This window comes from Carlito syrichta, unplaced genomic scaffold, assembly GCF_000164805.1.
Source record: "Carlito syrichta isolate Samal-C Ts95f unplaced genomic scaffold, Tarsius_syrichta-2.0.1 Scaffold312201, whole genome shotgun sequence".
In the NCBI taxonomy this organism is placed as follows: Eukaryota; Metazoa; Chordata; class Mammalia; order Primates; family Tarsiidae; genus Carlito; species Carlito syrichta.
Genome location: NW_007256297.1, coordinates 88,976 through 113,326, shown reverse-complemented (window position 1 = coordinate 113,326; position 24,351 = coordinate 88,976). Strand labels below are relative to the sequence as shown.

The 24,351-nt window shown below is 42.1% G+C and overlaps 1 protein-coding gene across 4 annotated transcripts in view; it reads right to left on the bottom strand.

Annotated features, from left to right (window-relative positions):
* The window catches only part of PSMA5 (proteasome subunit alpha 5), a 27,315-nt gene extending 3,380 nt beyond the window's left edge, over nucleotides 1–23,935 (bottom strand). The window contains exons 1-9 of one of the 4 annotated variants that reach the window (XM_008069770.2): nucleotides 23,780–23,935; nucleotides 20,311–20,377; nucleotides 15,151–15,277; nucleotides 13,396–13,463; nucleotides 12,371–12,478; nucleotides 12,172–12,230; nucleotides 11,221–11,323; nucleotides 10,687–10,773; nucleotides 3,852–4,127 (exon numbers count right to left, since the gene is read on the bottom strand). In XM_008069770.2, coding sequence (XP_008067961.1) covers nucleotides 4,050–4,127; nucleotides 10,687–10,773; nucleotides 11,221–11,323; nucleotides 12,172–12,230; nucleotides 12,371–12,478; nucleotides 13,396–13,463; nucleotides 15,151–15,277; nucleotides 20,311–20,377; nucleotides 23,780–23,808 — 726 coding nt within the window. In that variant the 5' untranslated portion in view covers nucleotides 23,809–23,935 and the 3' untranslated portion in view covers nucleotides 3,852–4,049. Of the gene's footprint in view, nucleotides 1–3,851; nucleotides 4,128–10,686; nucleotides 10,774–11,220; nucleotides 11,324–12,171; nucleotides 12,231–12,370; nucleotides 12,479–13,395; nucleotides 13,464–15,150; nucleotides 15,278–20,305; nucleotides 20,378–23,779 lie in introns of those variants that run through there. The other 3 variants (XM_021718461.1, XM_021718460.1, XM_021718462.1) reach the window with 3 other exon arrangements.
* Nucleotides 23,936–24,351: the final 416 nt, after the last annotated feature.

Genomic DNA, 24,351 nt, shown 5'->3' with positions numbered 1-24,351 from the left:
CTCATTGGCTCGCGTCGCCTCCGGCTTCGGGGGTCCTGGATTCGGATGCCAAGGTGCGGGACTGATTGGCTGGAACGTGCAGCGACGGCTGAGGTCATCGCCCCCTCGCCGGCGTCCCCCGGCCGGGCTTCCCGAGTTCGCGCAGGAGCTTCCCCGCCTTCCCGCGGAGGCCCCGCTCCTCGGCGCCGCGGCCCCTCGCTGCGCCCCGGCCCCGTCGAGTCGGTGCTGGGTTGCCCCTCCTGCCCCCCCGAGACGTCCCCAAAATTCCTCGGGTGAGGCGGCGCCTGGAAAATCTCGGGGCGTCCCTGAGCTCGCTCAGCTGCCGAAGGGGGCTTCGTCGTGAACCCGTGCTTCGGGTTTCAGCCCCAGCTCACTGGAGCGCCCATTGTCTGCCGGAGCAGCCGCCCTGCTGCCTCGGTGAATGCGACACGGTGTGGGCCGAATCCTACCGAGGCAGACAGACATCAGGACGGCCGTGACTCATGCAAGCCTGCAGAAGTGTCACCACGTTGGCCTCACTCGCCTTCCTCCTCTGCAGGGCGATGGGCCAGAGGCGGATTACTTACTGGTTTCCCCGGACTTCGAGGGTAGTGTAGCTCAGGCGTTAGGAGCAGGTCAAAGGGGGGTAGCACTGCCCAGTGCCTACGTTATGCATGACAGTTTCACAGATGCACATTTATTTTACTGAAGTGCCTCAACCCTGCAGTGAGTGCACACGTTTGGTTTCAGTAAATGAGGTCTTCTGAATTAGCAGCCCGCCTCCGATAAGTAAAACAAAACCCCCGCTCTGTACGCTTTACCGCGGAAGCTGCGCACACAACTTCTAGAACATGCAGCGCAGGTAAAACCAGTTCTGAATCCTTGAAACTCACTGAGTCCATGTCTTTAGAATGCTAAGTGTTCAGTAGAAAAGGTAGCACGTAGAACGATACAAAATACGCACAACGTTACACCCAAGGCAACTGAAAATTACTTTTTAACTATAAACTGGCAGTAAACCCAAATAATGGTATATTCACTGTAGAGGAGAATGGTGCAGTGCACCCAACTCAGTATTTACATTAAAATACTTCTGGTCATATTAACCTGCAAACAAGAAGACTTACAATTTTACATCTTTTCCAAAGCAACTATAGTAAGACATGAGAAGTGAAAAATGTTTGTGGATGTCATCTGAGCTGGATGGGAAAGTCACTAAAATAGTCCTTCAAGTTCTCAGCAACTAGACTGACAAGATAAAGCTGATGAAAACTAATGAACAATGTGTTGCTTTCCATAACTACTGTGTATCATCAGATTATTTTGAAAAATAGATTATTTTTTAAATTGATGCCAGCTATGGAGTAGATCACAAGACTGTCAGTTCCAGTAGCATGTGATTAGTTGTGGGGAGAAGAGGGCCTATAAAGGAATATTTCTTTGTTTGGGTGACACAAAGATGAATGGTCTATTGTCTTAACCTTCTGAAAAGAAGAAAGCCAACTCAACAGTGCCATCTCCTGGAGAAACTACCAAACGCTTTTAAACTGTGTTGCAATTACCTGTTGCTTCACTTTTTAATGTTTCTTTTCGTTATCATATGCTTACAATTGCTATATATTTCCTTCCTCAAACTCACCCTCAGGCCCGTAATCCCAGCACTTTGGGAAGTCGAGGCCAGTGGATTGCCTGAGCCCAAGTGTTCAAGACCAGCCCGGCAACTTGGCAAGACCTCATCTGTACAATAAATCAAATTTTAGCCGGGCGTGGTAGCACGCACCTGTAGTTCCGGCTACTTGGAAGACTGAGACGGAAGGATCGCCGGAGCCCAGCAGGACGACGCTGGGGTGGCCATGAGCATACCAATGCACTCTAGCCTGGGCAATGGAGTGAGACTCCTGACTCAAACAACAACAAAACTTACCAGCAGCTAGGGACATGGAAGCTTGCATATGGCACTGAAAAACTGAGTCAATAGATTGTTTTAGTATTTCAATTTTATCTAATGGCACTGACACTAAATATGGAAGTTACACCTTGTCAGTTCTTTGTGAAATAATGCACGTTAAGATCTCACCTAATTTGCAGGATGAAAATATGTAAATTATCTTACTAAAAAAGCATACCTTTCTCCAAGATAAAGTCTATGGCAGAAAGATGGACATTGCAATTGCAAATCGCAAAACCATTGTTTTCCTAGTAATATTTCTTTGACACAAGAAGAGAGCTTGTTTTAATTTCTACAAAAAAAATCCAAGTTCTACCTCTTTGAAGAATGCACATTAAAGGGCATGAAATTTGCTGTTTTACCAGTTACAGTGTAAGGTACAAATACACTGCCCAGTCAGTGGGAGGGAGAACAGTCTGAGTTGAAGTGAAGAGGGAGGCTAAGGGTTACTCCCTAGAATGTGGGGTTTTTCCCCTGTGCAATGTGTGTGCTTCAGACCTACCTCACCTCTCCCCCAAAGAGCATATGCTTGTTTTATTTCTGTATTAACGTAAAAAAGAATATTGTTTATTGTTTGGGTCCCCCCTCTAGAAGACATGAGTTTCATAGGAGCATTTTCACAGCTCTATCCCCAATAATGCATTACTTTGCATATCATAGGTAGATGCTCGATAAATTTGATAAATGAGTAAGTAGAAGTTGAGTAAGGATTTTCAGTGGTGTTTTCTATTACGATTTAAGAAAACAAAGGGATGAGAGAATCGAATCTCCTAATCAACATGCCATATTTAATAACAGGGTTAAAATCACTAGAAATCTCTGAAACATCAGTAACACTACACCATAGTTCTCTATTTTCCTTATATGTGTTATATATATGGCAAAATTCCTTTCTTCCTAATGTTCTGTCATTGCAGCTTCCAAATTGTATATAAGCACAAATTGATTTTTACTGAAACACAGTATGAATTCAGCCTACTCAGTCATTGTTTAACATCACCGAGTACAACTCCCTACACATGTTAATAGGTAATTCTGGGGTTCTCTTTGGTGAATTAAATCAATTTGGTATCACTCATGTGGATTAGCTATGTTGTGGATAATGAAAGTACATTTCAGATTTCCCTATTACTCAAGAGCGAGTGATTTGAAACAAGAAAAGCTGAGTTGTTCAAGTCCCAAAAGCTTAATTTTGTGTGTCCATGGGCACACAGCTTAGATTTTTCATCTGTTAAGTAGTGATGATACCTACTTCCTATGGTCATGTTTGAGGCCCAGATAGAATGAGTCTCTAAACAATCTCAACCAATTACATGGATGGCAGCTTTAATGGGGGAAGTTCATGATACACTCCATAGTGTGATGTAAACCACTTCTGATTTTTACAATTCTCTTACTGATATGGATGAGATTTACAATTGATTGCCAGTGAGGCCAAGATCACTAATTTAATTATTTTGTAGTCCTTAACATCACCAAAGAAAAAAGGGGAGGGGATGGCAGAAATCTCTGTCCAAATCGTCTATCAAGACCAAGAACTGGTACAACAGTGTAGGTGGCTTACTCCAACCCATCAGTGTTTTGAGGAAGACCTCAAAGTCTGTTTTTTAATGGTCAGTTAATAGCATCTCCTTCATATAAGGAAAGAAGCAAAAATACATATTTACTCAAGAGAAACCATAGGACTGAAATGGATCTGTAGTGGTATTAATATCTAGTAGCCACTAGGAGGAGCTGGACTAATTTGGGTTCATTTGCCAACACCAAGAGATTCATGGATAATTCTGATTCTGTTGTACAGTCACTAAAACAGTTTTAAAACAAACACTCTCATAGGATAGGGGTATTAGTACCACTATCTTTTACCTGCTAACATATGCATTTCAAACAAAAGACTGCATGATAAGAGAATAGCCTATTAACAAATATTTTAAAATTTTCTTTATTTCAGAACTGCCTTTATGTACAGACATCATTTAAAAAATGCAAATACACTCAAGATTTTCCAAGGAACAAAAGCTGGAAATAAAATTTACGGTGATTAGGAGCAGGAGCTGGAAATAAAATTTATGGGCAACTAGAACTGAAATTGTCCCACAGAAGTTCTGAGGATCACGCTTCCTTAAATGTCCTTGATAACCTCTTCCAGTTCTTCCTTTGTGAACATGTGGAAATTCTGGCCAGGCTGCACTGTGGCTAGCTGGAAAGAAAGCAGAGAAGGGTTAATAAGCTGGGCTCAATTGCCCTGCTGGTGGCCCCGGCATGGTCAAGAGAAGCTGCGTTGGTGATGCAGCTGTTCCTTAGGAACTGAGGGATCTGCTGTCCCAAGGATATCCTTTTCAGGCAGCAGGTCCCTAAAATAGCACTCTGGCTCCAAAATAAAAATGCTTATTGACCAAATTTTCTATTTTGAGGTTAACTGAACTCACTACAAAAAAGTTAACCAAGTGCCTGGCATCACTGTCAATTCTTGAAGTTACTTCAACAAGAATCACAAAAGCAGCAGTAAAGTACATGGAGTCAGTACTTTTCTCTGTTAAGATTTCTTTAGAAATATATTTATACACTTAAAAGTTGAGCTTGAGCCGGGCTCGGTGGCTCAGCCTATTATAATCCTGTGCCTTTGGGAGGCTGAGGTGAGTGGATTGCCTGAGCCCGTGGGTTCGAGACCTGCCTGGGCAGCGAGACCTCATCTCTACAATAAATAAAAAAATCAGCGGGGCATGGTAGCGCATGCCTGTAATTCTGGCTACTCGGAAGGCTGAGGCGGAAGGATCGCCGGAGCCCAGCAGGTCGAGGCTGCGGTGGCCGGGAGCGGCCACTGCACTCCAGTCTGGGCGACAGAGTGAGACTCCAACTCAAAAAAAAAAAAAAAGTTGAGCTTGTGTGTGTGACTTCCGGCACTATGTGCCTCTATTTCCTCATCTTTAAAATGAGGGCAAGCCGGGCTCGGTGGCTCAACCTGTAATCCTGCGCCTTTGGGAGGCTGAGGTGAGTGGATTGCCTGACCCCGCGGGTTCAAGACCCGCCTGGGCAACTTGGTGAGACCTCATCTCTACAATAAATCAAAAATCGGCCGGGCATGGTAGCGCATGCCTATAATTTCGGCTACTTGGAAGGCTGAGGCGGAAGGAGCCCAGTAGGTCGAGGCTGCGGTGGCCGGGAGCAGCCACTGCACTCCAGTCTGGGCGACAGAATGAGACTCCAACTTAAAAAAAATAAATAAATAAATAAATAAAATAAAATGAGGGCAATAATAATACCTAACTTATAGAGTAGTTGTGAGAATTAAATGTTAATATATGTAAAGTGCTTAGAACAATCCCTAGAACCTAATGCACCAACTAATCATTATTGTTAGATATTTTCTCTAAAATTGCCCATGTGGCAACTTAACAAGAAAGTTTGTTTTGCTTTTTAAAAGAACTGGCCATGAAAGATTCCATTAACACAGGCATAGCAAATCAGTTGTAACTGAAGATATCAGTAATAACCAGCAGTCCAGATTATAATCTATTTAAGCAATGAAAAAAAACTAGGGTCATAAGATGGTCAATTTCAAATTTAACTAAAACTACAAGGCTTTCCATTATCTCTGCTGATCACATAATCCTATGTTTTGGGGGAAATATTAAGGAATAGGCGCTACCTCACATATGCTTAAAAGCTTTCTGTTTAATTTGTTTTAAATGTCATTTCCTTGTATTTTCATTCTATTTTTCAATTTTAAAATTAAACACACTAGGGTATTTTTAAAAAAATATTCATTACTGATAATATAATTCAAAACTGTCAGAATTAGCATAATCCAGCTATATGATGTTTATTATTCTGCCTCATCTAAATCCAGTTATATGATGTTTATTATTCTCTGCCTCCTCTAAAAAGACTGCTGCACAGATCTTAAGACATCTGAAGATGTAGGTCTGGGAACAAACTAAAAAAAAAAAATGTTCTCTTCTCTAGATTCTCCCAGAAGATATATCAATTACATAAAATGTCAGAAGAATCCCAACTATATTTGCAAACTGCATGTAAACAATTAGTTTACTACATATTCCAAGGACATTTAAAAATATAAATGATATTACTGCTTCTCTTAAGGTATAACACCTTTATTTGATAATCAATGACATGAAGACAGAGATGTAAGGTCAATAAACTAGTGAAGAGGGAGGGTCTACAGAATTTCACCCATGGGTCACAGGCTAGCCCTCCCAAAACATTGCAGGGGTTTAAAAAAAAAAAAAGCTGAGCAAACTGAACAGAACAATCTTATAAAATCAGGACGCAAATCAACAGGAGCTGAACCAAGTACTGCCTTCAGAAAGCTGCTCATCACTAAGTGAGTAAAAAGAATTCCTTACTTTTCTATCTATTATCTCACTTTACTTTCATAAAAGCCTCTGTGTAATTAATAAGTAATTACTCAGCACCTGTGTACTAGTTACACCTGTATGAGGGACTCTGGATTCAAAGATGAAGAGAGTCTCTTTCTTATTTACTGAGGGCTCCAGGTGCCAAATACTCTCAGGGTCAGGTGTTATAACAGCTAAGAAATTGAAAAGCGTGATCTGGGGCAGTTGACCTCTGAGCTGTACATCAAAGCATGGCAAGAGTGGGTTGGACAGGCAGGAGAGGAAGGGCAGACAGAAGGTACAAACATACAGAAGCTGAAATGACATAATACACCTGCAGAAACTGACAGTAATTCTAAATAGTTAGAGCAGAGGCTGCACACAGGATATGAGATGGATAGGGAGTAGAAGGTCAGAGCTCATATGAGACAGTATATTAAAATGGTTAAAAGTACAGGACCTAAAATTAGACCTGGATTCGAACTTTGACCCCATCATTTACCAGTTGTTATTTTGGGCAAGGCCCTACCCTCTCAAAGCCGAAGTTTCCTTCTCTGTAAAGTGGAGATAGGAATATCTATGTCATAGAGTTGTTGTGAGGATTAGCAGAAATAATTGCATGTACAATGCTTAGCAAAGTGTCTAACAGGTTAAACATATGACTTAGGAAGAAGTGAATTATCATTCTATGAAAAGAATTTTGGAATTTATCTCATAGACAGTAGAAGTCAGAAAAGATTTCTTATGTGGAAACAATTAAGATTAGATGTAGATTAGAAAATCCACACTAGTAGCACAATGAGGAAAAAAGGGACTGAAATGGAGGAGGCCAAGGCAGGAAGACTGGTTAGGAGACCTCTGAAAATATGCAAGTAAGGGGAAAGACAGCAGGGGACCTGAACAAAAAAAGGCACCGGAAGTAGGGATGGAGAAGGGGCATTGGCTTGAGAGTTATTTTTAAAGACTTAGGGAAGGAAAGGAGTCAAAGTCTTTCAGGTTTCTGGAGTGAATGACAAGTCCACTGGGGATGGCATCAAACAGGATTAGAAATATGGGAAAATGAAACGGTTTTCAGGAAGATAATAATTTTAATTGTATTTTTAATTTTCTTTTTTGAGTCAGAATCTCACTCTGTCACCCAGGTTGGAGTGCAGTGGCACGCTCACAGCCTCCACAGCCTCAACCTGCTAGGCTCAGGTGATCCTTCCACCTCAGCCTTCCAAGTAGCTGAAAACACAGGTGCATGCCACCACACCTGGTTGATTTTTAAAAATTTATTATAGAGACAAGGTCTCTACAAGTTGCCCAGGCTGGTCTTGAACCCCTGGGCTCAGGCAATCCTCTCACCTATGCCTCTCAAAATGCTGGGGTTACAGGTGTGAAACACTGCACCCAGTCAAGGATTTTCATTTTAGAATCGTCAAATTTGAGGTGAATGCTTCAGAAGGTCAAATTAATAGTTCCCAAACAGTACAGTAAAAAAAAAAAAAAAAAAACTGAAAAAAAAGGTAGTGACTGAGGAATAAACGAGAGGTGAGGTGGTGGAGATAATGAATATAGATTCTGTTTGGAAAAGATTTGGCAATAAAGGCTAAAAAAGAGAGGGGGTGAAGCAGCACTCATCAATGTAACCGGCAACTAATACACACAGTACGGACGGATCCAAAACCCATTATGCTGAGTGAAAAAAACTAGACACACAAAAGTATGCACCGCATGCCTCCATTTATGTGAAACTCTAAAACAAAACTGATCTATAGCGACAAAAAGCAGGTCGGCGGTGGAAGAGCGACTACGAAGGGACCTGAGGGAACTTTTAGGAGGACAGAAATGTTGGATACTTTAATTGTGCTGGGAGATACAGGGGTTATACATTTATCAAAATTCACCAAACCATATACTATTTTTAAATAGGGGTATTTTACGGTATGTAAATTACAGCTCAACAAAGCTGACTTTTCAAAAAAGACAGGACACCAGGTAGAGGGAGTTGTTAAGAAAGGGTTATTCTGCTGTTTAAAGCAAGAGGTACTCAGCTGTTTTCCTTTTCTGGGGAAGCAGCTCCTAGAGGCTGGAGGCCCAAGGGGCAGCGGATGGAGGGAGGACGGGGGAGAGGGAGGAGGAAAGCTCCAGGGCAGAGGCCCCAAAAGCCCGTCCTGAGGCTCTTTCAAAATACCGGCTTCTGGGCCTCGTTTCCGAGACTCTCCCGGACAGACAGGTTTGGAGACCATTAGCTAGAGCTCTAGCAGAGTGGCAAGTCTTGGACAAGCAGAAGTACCCTTCTTTAATGTGAAGAAAACTATAGCCAGGAGGTGGATGTGGTCCATGATAGAGCCTGGAGACACAACTGATGCTCTTTTCAAAGCAACACTGTAGTGACACTGAAATGGAATGAACTATAAAATATCTTTGCAGTTTCAGGTGAACCAAACAGGCCATAGAGCCTTCACGTGAAATCAACAAAGTTACATTTGAATTTCCCAGAGTGGCAGGGAGATGTTTAGAAATGCCAAGACCCGGTCTCAACTAGGACCGAAGAAAACAAAGTCCTAGAAAGGTACTGATAAAATCCCTAAGGGTCAGATGGGCGTAGCATTGCAGATGCTGCACACCTCATGTCTCAGAGACTGACCTGAAGGGGAAGTATTTTCAAATCTTGTTAGGAAAGTGAAAAAACACCATATTTATGAAGTAAGTTTTTCCACTGAGGAAGCTTGTTAGACCCCTTTCTCTCCATTACTGCTCAGGGAGCAAGCCAACCACCCCCCACTATCTTCACTCAAACATTTCTTTTCAGAACCCCCCGTACCATCTAAGGCCAGTCTCCTATTTTAGTATCCCATCTTGCTCCTTTCGTGGCAGCCTACAAAACCTGGCTCTCTTGGTGAGACATTCAGCAACGACACTCTTCAGGACTCTCCATTCTTCTGTTAACTGGTCAATCCTCTACCAGGGATTAATCCAATCACCCATTTTCTCACTAGCATGGCTGACAAATATCCAGTAAGTGCTGACTGCTTTGATTACTGATTTATAATTATGGCCTCAGTTAATCTTTAAAAATTTTTAATTGCAATATAATACACAAACATACCATGTCTCCAAGGGTCACCTCTATCCTGACTTTTTAGAACAATCTCTGTGGCAATTCTAGCCTCATCTAGTATTTTAATGTGGCCTAGCAATCCTTTTACTCATCCTTGTCTTCCCTTTTCACTGTCCACAATGACTCTTCCAAATATTTCCTTAATTTCATTGTTGCATTTTCCTACCCTCAGCAGATGATCTAACAATCACCAGGGAAAAACCAGGGAAGTATAGGACAACTCTCCCAATTTACCCCAAACCCACCTATCTTTACATATCACTACTTTCTTTTCTCCTATTTGCTCTTAGCATTCTAGAAAAAACACAGAATCCGATCCATGCCTCTCCAGGCTCATCTCTTGCTATTCCCTTACACTACATACACCCCACACCCCAGTCATCAGACAAAACCCTCAAAGTTTCCTTTTATGCACATTGTTATTTTTACATCTTTGAGACTTTGCAAATGCTCTTCCCTCTTCCTGGAATGCCTTTCTGTTCCTTCTTCAGACATCACTCTTTCCTGGAAGCTTTCCTGATGCCCTAGCCTAAGCCATGTTCTCACGGAAGTCTGCTCTTACAACTATTACTGAAGTATCACCCAAGCTCTTACTATCTGTATGCCCCACACACTATCTAGTATACTATTTGAGGAGGAATTGGATTTCCTGTGTCTGTATCCCTGACATCTAGCACAGTACCTGCCATATAATGGGTACTTGTATGATGCTAAATGACTTTTACTTTTCAAAACCAGTTCTTTCATGTATATCATGCTTTCCCTCTTATATAACTTTCCCATCACTATCTTAACCTCTCCTTTTGTTTCTTTTGACACTTTTCTATTCATTAGTTTCCTCTCCAGTTACAAAAGTACTTCCAAGACTCTCCTCATCCTTAAAAAGATATAAATTCTTTCCTTTAGAGCTGCCCTCTGAGGACACTAATCAAACTTCTGGAGAAAGCAGCATACTCTTGTTTACTCCATTTCATCACCTCCCTTTCACTCTTAAAATCATTGAATTTTGGTTTCTGCCACCACCACTTTACTAAAGCTGTTTGTGACTCAAAGACTATCAGTTTCTTAAAAACTCAACACATACAGATGTGATTTTTCTTGATCTATTCAATCTTCAGCAATGGGAGCTATGAAAGCTGAATAAAAAAGCAATAAAATAGCTAGCTGCTCAAGAGGCTGAGGTGGGAGGATTGCTTGAGGCTAGGAGTTTAACACCAGCCTGGGCAACAAAGCGAAACCCTGTCTCTTAAAGAGAAAACAACATGAAAATAAAATAAAATAAAATAGAAAAATACCTCTATGTTAGTTGCATTCAACTTCTCCTCCATTACTTGTTTGAGGATGATAAGTGAAGATTTGATGGCTTCTTTCAGAGTCATAGACTTGAAATAAAGAAGATGAGAAGATGAGCCACTAGTTGTACAGAATCCCTCCTTCCTTCAAAGAGTTCCCCTTTATCTCACTGAAGAAATAATTTAGCAAATATTAATATATCAAATTTCTTAATTAGTACAGTGCTTTACAAGTATCTCCAAAACTCAAGTAAATGGCAAATAAGTAGAATACACTTATTCAAAGAAAAAAATGCCTTATTTTGAGTCACAAAATAATATTATCAGCCACAAAACACTGGTTCCGACAGAGCAGTTCTTCGTGGAATCCCCAGATTTGTATAAACAGCACAGAATCCTTGAACTTCAGTACTGGAAGCCGTTCTTTTTAAAATAACTCTATAATATTACTCGCGACCTGTTCTCCACATTTCATTATATGTAAATTATACCTTGGTTTAAAAAATAATAATGAAAGTTGTGAGACTGCTTAATTACCTTGTGGTAAACTTCTTGCAAGGAGCTCTGGGCACCCTCTGAAGCAGAGCCAATTGCTCGGGCATCACACTGTACAAAGGTCCCCGATGGGTCCATATGAAACCTGTAGAACACCCAAAAAGAAGCGGATATATGCTTAAGAGTAGTGGCACTTTATGTAACAAACATCTCACTAAAAAAAAGCTTAAATGCTTAGCCCTGAAGCCAGAATGAAATACTGAGGCACAGATCCAAAAGATGTTCTATGTCAAGAGAAACCAGTGCTTAAAAAACATTTAAGAAAATTAGTAACTTCCTTAGGGATTTAGAAGAAAAAGTAGTATAGTATATATACATATGGCAATTGTGGATGCCTATCTTAGTAATATTTGAAGATAAGGATCAGATCAACATTCCAGCGTAAAGCTCTGAGACATACCCTGACTATAGTAACAAAGTTACTTCTAATTCTTGCCAGAATTGTTCTAACAGGGGAGTTCTTCATGAAATCCCCAGATTTGTATAAATACAGAATCACTGAACTTTAGCGCTGGAAGCCTTTACTTTTAAAATAACTCTGCAGAGTACCTGCGCGGTGAATATTTGTATACCTAGCCCTGAATTGTACCCCACAATTTTAAATAAAAATTAAAAGAGGAAAATAATAATAATAATAATAAAATAACTCTGCAATAATCTCTCTCTCTTATTTTTTTTTTAAGACACAGGGTGTCTGTCTCCCAGGCTGGAGTGCAGTGGCACAATCATAGCCTACTACAGCCTCAAACTCCTGAGCTCAAGTAATCCTCCCACCTCAGTTTCCCAAGTAGCTGGGACTACATATGTGCACCATCAAGCCCAGCTAATACTCTGCAATGATCTTCTCATTTGATTTAAACTATCCCCACCACAAATTAAAATAACTGACCCCCTCCCCCAAAGCAGGAAAAAAACCAGCAAAATGGTACTTACAGCTGGGGTCCTTTCTCATCAACTCCTCCAAATAACAGTGCTACTCCAAAGGGACGAGACTAGAACCAAAAAGTAGGAGGTATTAAGATAAAGGCTATGAAGCAAGAGAGGTGAGGGGGCTGGGAAAGTTACGTTCAAAGGCCAAATGTCTTAAGCCCCATAGAACAGTAAGAAAACTTGACACAAGCGTCAGACTCACCATGGCACCTGGATCTGCATCTTCTTCTCCAAACTGCAGAGCTAGATTGGACACAGCCTGAGTCACACTCTCCACTGTCATCGTCTCATTGTAGGTGAACCAATGGTTCTAAAAAAAAGCAAAGCATGGTGCATCCTTCTAGTGAAAAGGAGGTCAAGTAGCCACCAGCTCCTACACACATCCCTGTGCTGTGGCCGAAAATGGAAGGCTAAGTGTGTTTTTCTTAATTAATACTAAACACAAGAACTTGGGACTGCATGAGGAAGAGAACTAGCTCTGGAAATAAACATACCAAAAGGTCTCTAGCCAATGAGGGACTAGACAATTACTCCCTTGAAAAACAGGGTGAACCCCTCAAAGCACCAAGTTTATTCTTTTTACAAAGTAAATGCTGACAGCCAAGTGCCACCTTCCCTCAAGACCCTATCTTACTCTATTCATGTTGAAGTTAAATGACTTATTCTTACATAAGTACTGACAGCAAATTTGTAAATAAGTACAAAAAATTTTTTACCATGAGATTTTTTTTTCTTACTAGCCTACTCTCCAGGCAGGTACTCAGTTAAAAAAAAAGAAAAAAGAAAAAGAAATCAGCATCCCTGACCAGTATTCGTCATCTGGTACAACTTACCAGAGAGAGCTGTTACTTGCAAGCCTGGCAGCAAAGGCAATTGTGGGGGAGAATGTCCTTTAACTAAGTCCACCTCCTGTCACGGTGCTCCCTCAGAAAGTCAAGTAGGAAACAGAATGCAGCACAATGCATGCTTTATATAAGGCAAATCCAAAAAAGCAAGAGACTGTCAGCACTATTGACCAGAGCTTCCTTAAAGCTGCAACTGTTGGACGACTAAACTCCAAGTTCCAGAAAGTTACAACTGGGGATTTCTACCTAAAATAACTCCCAAGAGCCACTCTAATATTGACAAACCTGAAATACAGCTCAGGCAGCTAGATCATCTCATTGTAAGTGAACCTAAACAAGGAACTCAAGCACCATGGTAAAAAGAAGATGATGCCAATTTTACCTGTGTCTCCACTCTGGCTTTATCAATTAAAGTCTTAGCATCAGCAATTAGCCCACTCATGGCACAACCTGCAAATGTAAAAGCAACAGTGACCCAGTGGCCAAATCCTTATAGAACTCTTTCAACCACTCAGGAAATCCTGAAACTTTAGAGTGGAAGCATGGCAGCCAGCAATTCCATGGCATTATACCCAGTAGATCAGATGGGAAATGATCTGCACTAATCCAAGTATAATAGTGTTACAAAGAAAAAACCATCCACAATGACACAGAAGTCCAGATAATAAGATAGAAGACCGAGAAAAGCGGCTAGCCAAACATAAAATTCCACATATTACATCCTAACCATTCCTTTAGCACTTTCTGTAGAACATGATACATTTTCAAGCTAAGCAGACACTAACGCCCCAACCTGAGAAACAAGGAAAAGAAAACCATCTCACTATGGGCTACAGTGGAAGGCCCTAGAAGAAAATCAAAAGGCTTGCTCCACCCTGTCCCAAACTCAAACCAACTAGTTGCACTGGAGAGAAAGTTTGCCTGATGGTCCAAGATGCCAAGATTATGGCTGTAACTATTACTTTACATGCCATGACTAAAATCTAAATCTCCAACCTAAGTTTCTCTCACAAATTTTGGACATATAAAGTCAAATGACTCCCTTAATATATCCACTTGACTATTTCACACTCAACTTGTTTCCCATCTAGACCCCATCTTCCTTAGTTCCTCCCTCTCCATTCTCTGGCCACTGCCTTGGTTTGTTTGGACTATTACAAAAGTTTCTTAACTGGCCTCCCTACCTCCAGGCTCAGCCCTCCTTAGTCTACCTTTAACATTGTCATCACAATAGCCTTTCTAAAATTCTAATGGGATCATATTACCTCATCACTTAAAACCTTTCCCAATGATGCGAAAGGATCATTGCTTGCCATAGTTTATGTCCCTTATGCCATGGTATTTTGTATTTTACATTGCCATGGCTTCAGTCATTTCTATTCCCTCTGACTAGAATACTCTCTCCCTTGCTATATATACCCAGACACTTCCTTGGGTATACACCAAGGAAGTCTCGACCGGTAAACACTTATCTTTCAGAGTTAAACTCCGTTCAAACATCATTTTCATGGAATTCTAAGTCCTGCTACCACTGACCACCTCCCCCTGGCAAAACTAATTATTTCCTCCTTTGGACCCCTACTGAGCATACACGAGTCTTTCTTAATACATGTCACGTAATTGCATCTACTTATTCACATGTTCAACACCATGATGAGACTGTATGCTCCTGGAAAACAAGGACTGTGTTTTATCCTCTGTGTACCCCTGGTGTCTAACACAATGTCTGGCACACTGTAGGTTCTCAATTTGCTGAATGAAGTGACACTGAACTACTTCCAAAAGACAGGTGACTTGAGATAAAGTAGACACAATGTTCCAATCTTAATAGAGTAAATATGTTTCTATATCTATAAGAGAGAATATCAAACCCCAGACTCACCATGGCACTTGCTTGATGTCCCTTTAAGAGATGAATTATTTTATCAATGTCTCATTAATTAGATGACTGATAGGTTAAGGAAATGTAAATCTATAAAATGTTTAAAATCTAAATGTATGCATTCCAGCCTACTGCCCGGAAAATGACAGCTAACAAGGAGATAAGGTGTTCCCCTTGTGAACCTCCCTTGGAACCTCATAGAGAACTAATGAACCCAGGCCAGATCCTACAGAACAGCTTTCCTCTACTCCTTACCTATGTGAGCATCAATCTCTACAATTTTCTCAATGCTGCTAGGCTCCATGAGTGGGGAGGTGATTCTCTTTTCCACAGCTAGGCACACACCCTCTGATGTCTGGATCCCAATGGCTGTAGAACCAAGCTAAAGAGAAACACACTATGATTATCAAGTACAGGTCAAAGAACAGTCTCACATACTCACCAGACAGTTATCTGTCTTCACAAGACAGAAGCTTCAATCGACCATATCTATATGCAGAGAAAAAAAGGAGCATCTAATACGTAATATACAGTTCTTAATAACAGCAAGAACATGGATTTACAGAATTGTGTGCTTCTAAAGAGCAAGTTCAACAAAGAAAACATCTGAAAAAGCCACTCTCTAAATGCCAATATTTGGGGGGAGGGAGGACTCTAAAGTTTTAAACACAGACCTGGTTTCTTTTCACCTCTGCTATTTTTCTTGGTCTGTCCCAAGAAGTGATATCCCCCAAACCTTTATGACCTCCAGAAAAGTAATAAAAGAAGGAAGGAAGGAAGGAAGGCAGAGAGAAAAGGAAGGGAAAGAGAAGGGAGGGAAAGAAGAAAAGGAAAGGAAAAATACACCACTGTCACCACCAATAACATAAAAATATTAATCATTCAAGGTCACCAGCAGTCCACAATATACTTTAAATTCACCTCTTAATCTCCACAATAACACCCAGTCATCTACCTCTCTATGCCTGCTTCCTGCAAAATGAGGATAATGATAGTAACAAAACCCACATCAAGAAGAGTAAACACATTAATACATAAAATGCTTTAAATGGTACCTACCACATAATAAATGAACAAATGCTATTCTTATTATATGCCTAGATTACTTCAATATCCTCTCATTTTTTTTTTTTTGAGTTGGAGTCTCACTCCGTCACCCAGACTGGAGTGCAGTGTGACACGTTCCCGACCACCGCAGCTTCAACTCGCTGGGCTCCAGCGATCCTTCCGCCTCAGCCTTCCAAGTAGCTGGAATTACAGGCGTGCACTACCACGCCCGGCTGATTTTTTTTATTTATTGTAGAAATGAGGTCTCACCAAGTTGCCCGGGTGGGTCTCGAACCCGCAAGCTCAGGCAATCCACTTACCTTGGCCTCCCAAAGTGCTAGGATTACAGGCTGAGCCACCGAGCCCGGCCACCTCTCATTTTTAATCTCTCTCCCCCAGTGTATCTTTCAAGTTACAGCCCTAATGATCTAACAAAACGCTATTATAGGTCAAGCACAGTGGTTCACACTTGTACTCCCAGCATTTTGGGAGGCCAAGGAGGGAGGACTGCTTGAGTCCAGGAGTTCAATACCAGCCTGGGTAACAAAGCAAGACCTCATCTCTACAAAAAATCAAAAAAATTAGCCAGGTGTGGTATGTGTGCCTGTAGTCCCAGCTACTCAGGAAGCTGAGAAGGGAGGATCGCTTGAGCCCAAGTTGAAGCTGCAGTGAGCTATGACTGTGCCATTGCAGTCCAACCTGCATGACATAGTGAGACCCCATCTAAAAAAAAAAAGCTATTATATTTCTCCTTCTCTCAAGAAGTAACATCTCCCTATATTGCCTATAACATAAAATCCAAATAAGCTTTCAGAGTTTTCATAACCTGATGCCACTTTTCCCTACCAACATCATTACTGATTATTCTCCAACAAAATCCTTTAAGTATAGCCCAAGCCACATTGTCCCCTACCCTGACGCTTTCTGCTCTGAATTCACATTATACTTAGTTTGGCAAAGCAATCACTGCCAAGTGTGAATATTACAAAGATTTCCAAAGAATTCCATGAATCTTTATGTATAACTTACTTAACATGTCTGCAGAGTGAATGAATGATCATATCTCTCACACATATACATTATTTTTCAAATGTGTAAAGTTGTAACTCTATTTAGAAGTGTTATTAAATGTATACCACTTTTTTATCATGTATTTTCTTAATCAACAGATACATGTATAACTATAGGAGATGAACTGTCAAAAAATTTCATGTAACAAATGAGTGCCAATCCTTCTAGTTAAAGGTATAGATTGAAAATACACATTAGCTTCACTCCATCCTCAAGTCTGTTAATGTAAGATTAAATCCACTAAAACAAAGAGAATGGAAAAAGACATAGCAACAAAATTTTGAAGCTAGGAAGAAGATAGGTTGGTTAGTGATAATTCTTAAGCAGACCTGAGAAATCCAAATCCTAAACCAGCAGTAAAGAAAGTCAAGAAACAAGCCGGGTTCGGTGGCTCAGCCTGTAATCCCAGAGTTTTGGGAGGCTGAGGTGAGTGGATTGCCTGAGCCTGCGGGTTCGAGACCCACCTAGGCAACTTGGCGAGACCTCATCTCTACAATAAATCAAAAAATCAGCCGGCTGTGGTAGTGCGCACCTGTAGTTCCAGCTACTAGGAAGGCTGAGGCGGAAGGATCGCCGGAGCCCAGCAGGTTGAGGCTGCGGTGGCCGGGAGCGGCCACTGCACTCCAGTCTGGGCGACAGAGTGAGACTCCAGCTCAAAAAAAAAAAAAAAAAGAAATTCAAGAAACAACCTGACTTTTCTCACAGGACCCCCAAAAAGGAAACAGTGGAAACTAGGACCTCTGGAAATGGAAATGAACGAGGAGCTAAAAATTGCAAGACAAGCCGGGCTCAGTGGCTCAGCCTGTAATCCCACGCCTTTGGGAGGATGAGGTGAGTGGACTGCCTGAGCCCGCGGGTTCAAGACCCACCTGGGCAGCAAGACCTCATCTCTACAATAAATCAAAAAATCAGCCGGGCGTGGTAGCACATGCCTGTAATTCCGGCTACTCGGAAGGCTGAGGCGGAAGGATCGCCAGAGTCCAGCAGGTCGAGGCTGCGGTGGCTGGGAGTGGCCACTGCCCTCCAGTCTGGGCAACAGAGTGAGACTCCAACTCAAAAAAAAAAAGAAAATTGCAAGACAGTTCAATGTCCTGAAGAAATAGGCTCCGTTAGGCATGGTAATTCCATGCCTCGGCTAGGCATGCTGTAATCCCAGCACTTTGGGAGTCTGAGGCAGAAGAATTGCTTTTGGCCAGGAGTTTGAGACCAGCCTGGGCAACGTAGCAAAACCCTGTCTACACACACACACACAAGAAAAAATTAGCCAGGCGAGGTGGCATGTACCTATAGTACCAGCTACTTGGAAGGCCCAGGTAGGAGCACTGCTTCATAACGTCAAGGCTGCGATAAGCCATGACTATGTCACTGTACTCCAGCCTGGGCACCAGAGCAAGACCCTGTCTCAAATTAAAAAAAAAGAAAAAGGAAAAAGAAAATGAAATAGCCTCCCACATCCGTTTCTCTCTGCTGAAAAACTGGACCCCTCACCTCACCTCTACTCCTGCAGAATATTCCAGACTTATTCCCCTGAAGAAAGTAAAATAGAGGGTCTTTGTAGTGGGGACACCAAGCACAGTCTAAGGCAGGAGCACTATCCTGAAAACTAAAGAATTAAGTAAAAATTCATAAACCTAATGTTAAGAACACCAGCCTTCTTTCTCCACTTAGCTCTCAAAGCCAGCAGCCAGAAATACCCTCCCAGCGTGAAAGGAGAAGAGGCAGTTTTCTCAAAAGCAGTGGTTTTCAAAGTTTTTAGCCAAAATCCACAAAGAAATACATTTGATACCATAACTAAAACCCCAAAAGGAATACAAATACATAACTGAGACAAGTTTCATTAAAAAAAAAAAAAAAACCAACCGGGCTCGGTGGTTCAGCCTATAATACCGCGCCTTTGGGAGGCTGAGATGAGTGGATTACCTGAGCCTGCAGGTTCGAGACCCACCTGGCCAACTTGGCGAGACCTCATCTCTACCATAAATCAAAAACTAGCCGGGCATGGTAACGCGCGCCTGTAGTTCCAGCTACTTGGAAGGCTGAGGCGGAAGGATCGCCGGAGCCTAGCAGGCCGAGGCTGCGGTGATCGGAAGCAGCCACTGCACTCCAGTCTGAGCGACAGAGTGAGACTCCAACTCAAAAAAAACCAAAAAAAAAACCCTCACTAATAGTATGGTTAAAACATTCTGATACTCACTTCCCTGTTCCACTTAAAAGAGAAATGCTGCTTATGACCACTAAATTGATTTCAATATCCCCCAACAGGTCTAGGCCTGTAGTTAGAAAAACACAGCTCTAAAGAATCCGACCAGCTTAAAAAAAAAAAAAAATTAAAGAAAAGTTAGAAAAAAAATCATTGAATAACGTATTTCACTCATTAACAAGAACAGGATACCAATGAAAAAAGAGGAAAAAAACAAAAGCAATTAGAAATCTATAAAACTACTGGAAAACGGGTTCCACCAAATTGAGTGAATAAATAAAAAAAGATGACATGGGCCAGGAACGATGGCTCACACCTGCAATCCCAGCACTTTGGGAGGACAAGGGGACACCCATAGGCCCAGCTACTCAGAGGCTGAGAAGGAAGGATCACTTGAGTCCAGGAGGTCAAGGCTTCAAAGAGTTATGATCTTGACAATGCACTCCAGCCAGGGCAAGAGTGAGATTCTTGACTCAAAAAAAAAAAAAAAAAAAAAAAGACAAGGGATCTAACATAAGAGGAAATTAAAAGGAATGCCTAGGATGAAAGAAAATTCCAAGTCTATAGCTAGGTAGTAGGCCCAGAGAATAGCCAGTCCTGCTCAAAATGTTTTTTTTTTGTGGGTTTTTTTTTAGTTGGAGTCTCACTCTGTTGCCCAGGCTGAAGTGCAGTGGCACACTCACAGCCACTGCAGCCTCTATTTGCTGGGCTCAGGTGATCCTTCCAAATAGCTGGAACTACAGGCACACACCATCACATCCAGCTAATTTTCTCATGTATTGCAGAGATAAGGTCTCACCAAGTTGCCCAGGTTGGTCTCAAACCTCTGGACTCAGGTAATCCTCTCTCCTCTGCCTCCCAAAGTACTAGGATTACAGGCATGAGCCACCACGCCCGGTTGCTGAAAATGTTTTTAAGTAGATTATTAGAAATAGTATTCAAATTGTGGTGTAAAAAATGTTAACATTGGTTGGTTAAAAAGATACGAGAACGTTTTCTAAAAGAATCGTTAGAGCACATTTATTTACTCCAAATGTTCTGCCAGCAAAGTGATAGCCCGCACAAAATGTCAAAATCCATGCTACTTGCTACTATACCTTGATAGCTTCAATGGCATATTCCACTTGAAATAATCTTCCTTCAGGAGAAAAAGTATTCACACCCCTATAATTAAAAAGAAATTTAAATTGTCATTGAAACTAGTCACATGGACACTGACCTCAAGGTTCAGATGACTACAAGATGCACAAGTTGTCGTTATTCTCTCCTTTGCCCACCACAAGCTGTAGCTGTTTTTGGTATGCTAAGAGTTTCTCAAGGGAATGGATCTCTAGAGAATACGTTTGCCCCACTGCAGAAAGTCTTCCCAAATGAGAGCAGATGACTTTTCTGCCCCGGTCCTGAGTCAACCTTGATCAATTCTAAATCAACTCAGCAATTCCGTTGATAAATTCATACCCTACACCTATCAGACAATTCCCCCCAAAAATGCATTTTTCCTTATCTTCTTTCTATTATGTGCATTTGATGTTAATCTCGTTTTTACGCCAAAGTCATAAGTACATTTCTCTACTTATTTGTATGAATTAGTATTGCTATCTTAACAAAAGACTGCTATCCATGTAGTTCCTAAAGTCTAATCTAATCTAGTTTATTTCCTTAATAGAAATTTGTATCAATTTCATGCCAGACCGCTTTTCTCTGAAACACTTCCCACCTTTCCTTGCTCCAGTGTGTTGGAAATCCTTATAAAGGAGAGGCACCAATCATGGTCTTAGCCATAAAAGCTTTGAGCACACAATGGACACTTTAAAAACATTTTTCGAAGAAATTTTATATATAACCACCAAATATAAAACAATAAAAGTTGACATTTACTGAGCATTTATCACATGCCTGGCACTGTTATAAGCCGTTAAATGATTTAACTCACTTAATCCTCAAAACAATCTAGGGTAAAACCTGTTTTACAGATGAAAAGTTAAGATACACAGAGGTTAAGTAAGTTACCCAAAGTCATTCAGCATGTAAGAGACAGAGCTGGAATTAGGCTTTAGACAATCTGACTAGAGACCAAGCTCTCAATTATTCCACTATACTGCTTCTGGGAATTATTCTGGCTAAATCAGGGATGGAGGGAGGATCTTACCATTCCAGCCCCCATTTGCTCCTGAGGTAAATACCCGAGACCATTTGGAAGTAAGTTAGGGCTCTAAAGAACAGTTCGAAAATCACTGAAAGAAAAGTCTGAAGTCAGAAGACCTGGGATTGAGTTCTAGTTCTGCCATTAGCTAGCTTTAATAATTCCCTCAAATGAAAAATAATAATACTTGTCCTACCTTTGTCACAAGACAATTGAGTATTGAATTGTCAGAGAATCAAATAACTTCGTAAAGTGCAAAGCACTGTGGCTGTAGTCTTTTTTTCACCCTAATTTAGAAAGAAACTTCATTCTAGTGAGGCACTACTATGTCCTCCCCAAGTGGTCTCTGCTCTTGGCCCTCTTCTCAAATATTGCTGTCTCCCTGGGTTATTTCACCTATATCATGCACTTCCACTAGCACCCAACACTCAACATTTTCCAATCTGAAATATCTCTTTAAATCCAGCCACCTTGCAAAACCTGCTTCATCCCCTGCCATTCCTATTTCCGTTTTATTTTAAAACACCTCCAGCCTCCCCGTTTCTCCCAAGTTCTGAATGATGTGACTTAATCCTCCCCATCTTCTCCACATCCAATCCTACGCCAGGTCATACCAATTCCCATCAATTCCTTCTCCAGAGCAACAACACATCACGCTTCCTTCTATTCTCAGTGCCCTCAACACCTTTCACCTAACTATCATAATAGCCTCCTGACAGGCACTGACTTGCTCTTTCCTCTGATCCAGACAATCTATCTCTGTAATACACAATGGTGATGATATAGCTTCTTAAAATGAAGATTAACGGCATGCAGTTGCCTACTAAAGAAGACCCAAACTCCTTACCTGGTATCAAAAAGTAGGCAGTATCCAGCACCACCCTGTTTTCCCACTATCTCCTGCTGTTCCTGAACATGTATCACATGCGCCAGTCAGACCAGACTCTTCCCCTCCTTAGTTCATCCTTCACTCTAACTCAGACTTCTGATTCCCACTGTCTATTATTTACTGAAACCCTACTTTCTCAAGACCTAGTTTAAATATCGGCTCCTCTGTGAAGTTTTCTATGATCCCCACATATTGAATGCAATCTCTCATACAAAACTTCCAGAGGATTGATTTGAATTTCCAGTACATTTCTGACTCTTACTCCAGTTACTTTTGCAAACAATCCTTTAAGACAGTCCCCTACCTGAGAGCAATAAATAACCTTGACTCTGTTCACTGCTGTGTGACCACCACCTAGAACAGTGTCTTGTACACAGAAAGCACATTAGTTTAGAGAAAAAGAAAGGGCTATTTTTTGGGCATTCTTGGGAAGATACAGAAATGAGTAACAAAGCAATCGATACATGTTAATGATCACAACATGTAATAAAGGCTTCCCAATAAGGTTAGCAATTTCCATCACACACACTCTAACTCCCCCAAAGACAATTTCTCTTCAATATTCTGGAAGCTATATACTGACCAACAAAGTCATTTTATAGGACAGCAGGAAAAGATGTCAGTTTTAACACTTTGCATACACCTATGAGTCAGTAAAACAGATTAGAAAGTGGTAATTCCAGCTGATAAAACTTTGACAGGATCAACAGATACTTGACAAGAAATGCAGCTTCTCAAGCCATCTAGTACAAAGAAAACGTTTGCCTTTCCTGGCTTTTAAAAAAGCTCAACAGCTATGTGAAAACTTTTAACTGATCAAAACAGAAAATGAAAGTGAAAATGTCTACAGCATAAATGTGTACAATTTTACATTGCTAGCATTTCCCAGCCCTGAAAGTTGGTTTTTTTTTTAAGCTTGCTTTGAACTTTTAAAAAGCCAGGGAAAAACAAAAAACAAAAAAACCCTAAGTCAATTGAAATCAGCATAATAAGAAATCTCTTGAAAACCACGCTACGTTCTGGTCCCTATAAAAGACTCCAGACAGCATGACCTGGCCATAGCTGAGACTGCCTTCGTGTCCCTGCAGAAAGCACACATCACAGGATGCCCTACTACGAGCCCATTAAATAGTCTCCACTTGCATCTTCTCCCAGGAGGCACGTTTAACTTTAAAAAAAAAAAAAAAAAAAGGCAGTCACACCAGACGCGAAAAGATGCACTGGGAAGAGGCTGACCCCAGTTTTCCCCGGGTTGAAGCTAGGAGTCCCGGCCCTCCGAGCCTTCTTTCCTCGGCACAAACCAGAGCGCCTCGTTTCCGCCCCGAGTCAGGACCAGCAGTGGGACGAGCGCGGCCGATCTGCCCAGGTCGAGCCTGGGGAAGCGCGGCGGGCGCCCGGGTAGGACGAGCGATCCGCAGGCCCGGCCGGTGTCGGGCACTCGGGGCGCCCCATGACACGGCAGAACCCAGGCCGCGGCCGGTCCCTGGGCCTGCCCACCCGTAACTCGGACCCGGGTTCCCTCCGCCGCACGGACCTGTCGTACTCAGACCGGGTGAGAAACATGGCGAGAGCAGGAGAAGGCGGCAGCGGCTACGCTGGGATCCTGAAGACCGACACGACTCCACCGGCACCCGACTCGCCCCACACCGCCACAGCACCAAGGGCCCTGCTTGCAACTGCGCGTGCGCCCGCCACCACTTTAGCCCGCCCTTCTGTGTCTGCTTTCTATTGGCTGGAGGTAGTTCCCGCCGAGCTGATTGGGCCAACGCGATGCCTCACCAGGGCACGGTTGGTCGGGGGGCGGGACAAGTGGCATACTTCCGCTTTAAATCGCAGGCGGTTGCTAGAGGCGCTCGGAACCCGAGGCGTGCGGGAAAAGGTGTGAGCCCGGCCCGAGATTGACAACTGGGAGCGCTTGCTCGCCGGGTCGGGCGGTCTGAACCTTGACTTGAAAAGTCCCTCGCCGGCTCCCGTAGTCCCCGAGGTCGGTGCCCCATTTCCTCCTTGCTCTACACCGCCCAGCGCTTCGCAGGATTCCACCTCCTCGGGTTCCTCCGCGGTCCTCTCTTTGCCCGGTCCAGGCTCCAGGACTTGGGCGGGGATGGG